The 2,331-nt window shown below is 40.8% G+C and overlaps 1 protein-coding gene across 1 annotated transcript in view; it reads right to left on the bottom strand.

Annotated features, from left to right (window-relative positions):
* Positions 1-818: 818 nt before the first annotated feature.
* EMWEY_00053900 (hypothetical protein, conserved) overlaps positions 819-2,331 on the bottom strand; it is a gene marked incomplete at both ends in the record, with an annotated part of 3,745 nt that continues 2,232 nt past the window's right edge. The window contains 2 exons of the mRNA XM_013480067.1: positions 819-1,922; positions 2,176-2,228. Coding sequence (XP_013335521.1) covers positions 819-1,922; positions 2,176-2,228 — 1,157 coding nt within the window. The remainder of the gene's footprint in view (positions 1,923-2,175; positions 2,229-2,331) is intronic.

Raw genomic sequence — 2,331 nt, 5'->3', positions numbered from 1 at the left:
TATATATATATATATATATATATATATTTATATTTATGCACAGCATAACATTGCATGCAGTGCATGCATGAACTGCATGCATGCACTGCATGCATATATATATATCTATGCATATGTATATGTGCATGCAGCCCCAAATACGCAGGATAAAAAAGAAATAAATAATTATTCCCTTTTTCTTTCTTATTCTTCTCCCTTTTTTTTTTTCTTCTTTTTCCTGCTGCTGCTATAGACAAGAAGATTCTTCCCCACAAACAAAGACAAGAAAAAACAACAGGGGCAACAACAAGACCCAATTATACGCAAATTAAAGCCCCCCAAAAAAAAAAGGAAAAAAAATGCATGCAAGGAGGAAGAGGAGGAAATAAATAAATAAATAAATAAATAAATAAATAAATATATTTATTATCTAATTATCTACACACTAAAGCAATAATCATTATGCAGGGATATAATCATTATCCTTATTAGGTGTGTGGGGGCCCCCTCCATAGGGCCCCCTATTCTCCTTGGTGGTTGGGGGCCCCCCAACCTTGTGGGGCCCCCTCCTCCATCATATCCCTTGCAAGGCATCTTATATGATTGTACATAGATGCAAGCTCGTTGCTGCTGCTGCTGCTGCAGTTGCTGCTGCTGCAGCAAACAAATATAACGCTGTGCTGCTGCATGGACCAACAAATAGATTAATAATAAGATCTATTTGTGGTAAAAAACGAAGAAAGATGCAGCAGATATTTATTTATTTATTTATTTATATATATTTATTTATGCGGTGTATATATGTGTATGTATGCATGCATGCATGCATGCATGGAATGTTATATGGCATCTACTATGATTTGTTCCTCCATAAGATCAACAATTGCTGCTGCTGCTGTTGCTTCTAATTCTGCTTCTGCTGCTGCTGCAGCTTCTGCTGCTGCAGCAGCTTCTGCAGCAGCTTCTGCTGCAGCAGCTTCTGCTGCAGCTTCTACAGCTGCTTCTGCAGCAGCAGTTGCTGCAGCTTCTGCTTCTGCTGCAGCTTCTGCTGCAGCTTCTGCTGCTGCATCTGCTACAGCTTCTGGTTCTGCTGCAGCCTCTGCTGCAGCTTCTGCATCTGCTGCAGCTGCTTCGGCATCTACAGCACCTGCTGCATCATCATCATCATCATCATGAGCTGCTGCTGTTGCATCTGCTGTTGCATCTGCTGCTGTTGCATCTGTTGTGAGTATATCCATAGATGTATGATGATGATAATGATTAGCAGCACCAGCAGCAGCAGCAAGTGCTTGTTCTGCTGCAGCAGCAACATGATCATCTTGTTGTTGTTGTGTTGTTGTATCATCATCATCATCATCAACATCAATATCATGACCACTAGCAGCAGCACTAGCACTAGCACTAGCAACACTAGCAACACTAGCAGCAGCAGCAGCAGCAGCAACAACAATATCTGTACTATTATCTGTTCCTTGTGTATAAAATAATTCATTAAATCTTTCATGACATGTTTCTTGTATATGTTTATCTCCTCCTTCTCCTTCTTCTCCTCCTCCTCCTTCTTTTCCTTTTTCTTTTTCTTCTTCTTTTCCTTCTTCTCCTTGTTGTTGTTGTATTATCATCATCTGTTGTTGTTCCTGTTCCCCACCACAACCAAAACCACCACCACAACCATCACCAGAACCATCACCATGACCATCTCCACCTCCTCTTCCTCCTCCTATCCCTCCTCCTCCTATCCCTCCTCCTCCTCCTCCTATCCCTCCTCCTCCTCCTGTTGTTCCTCCTCCAATCCAATGTGCACTTTTTTTCGATAATCTAAGACCAAATGAGAATAATCCCCATTGATATGCGATTTGCCATAATTCTTCAACACGTGCATGTGATAAACGACGAAATGTAATACCTAATCCTAATAATGTTGAATTACAAAAATCTTTATGCTGCAGCAACAGCAACAGCAACAACAGCAACAGCAGCAACAGCAACAATAATAATAGGGAGGGAGGGATAAGAGGAAGGAGAGGGATAGGATTGGATATTTATACAAAAAAAAAAACACAAAAAATGACCTAATATTCATACAAATATACAACAGCAACAGCAACAGCAGCAACAGCAGCAACAGCAGCAACAGCAGCAACAGCAACAGCAACAGCAACAGGAGTATATTATATTATATATATATATATATACCTGTCTATGTACAGCTCGCATGCGTTTGATGAGTTCAGCTCTTCCTTCTTTTCCTAATGGATAACGGAAACCAAAATGCCACTGCGTAGTAGTTGTAGTACTGCTGCTGCTGCTGCTGTTGCTGCTGTTGCTGCTGCTATTTTTTGTTCCTGCTCT

The sequence above is a fragment of the Eimeria maxima genome, genomic scaffold, assembly GCF_000499605.1.
Source record: "Eimeria maxima Weybridge genomic scaffold, Emw_scaff1576, whole genome shotgun sequence".
Taxonomy (NCBI): Eukaryota; Apicomplexa; class Conoidasida; order Eucoccidiorida; family Eimeriidae; genus Eimeria; species Eimeria maxima.
Note: the sequence above shows the minus strand (reverse complement) of the source record. Positions and strands in the feature narration are given on the sequence as shown.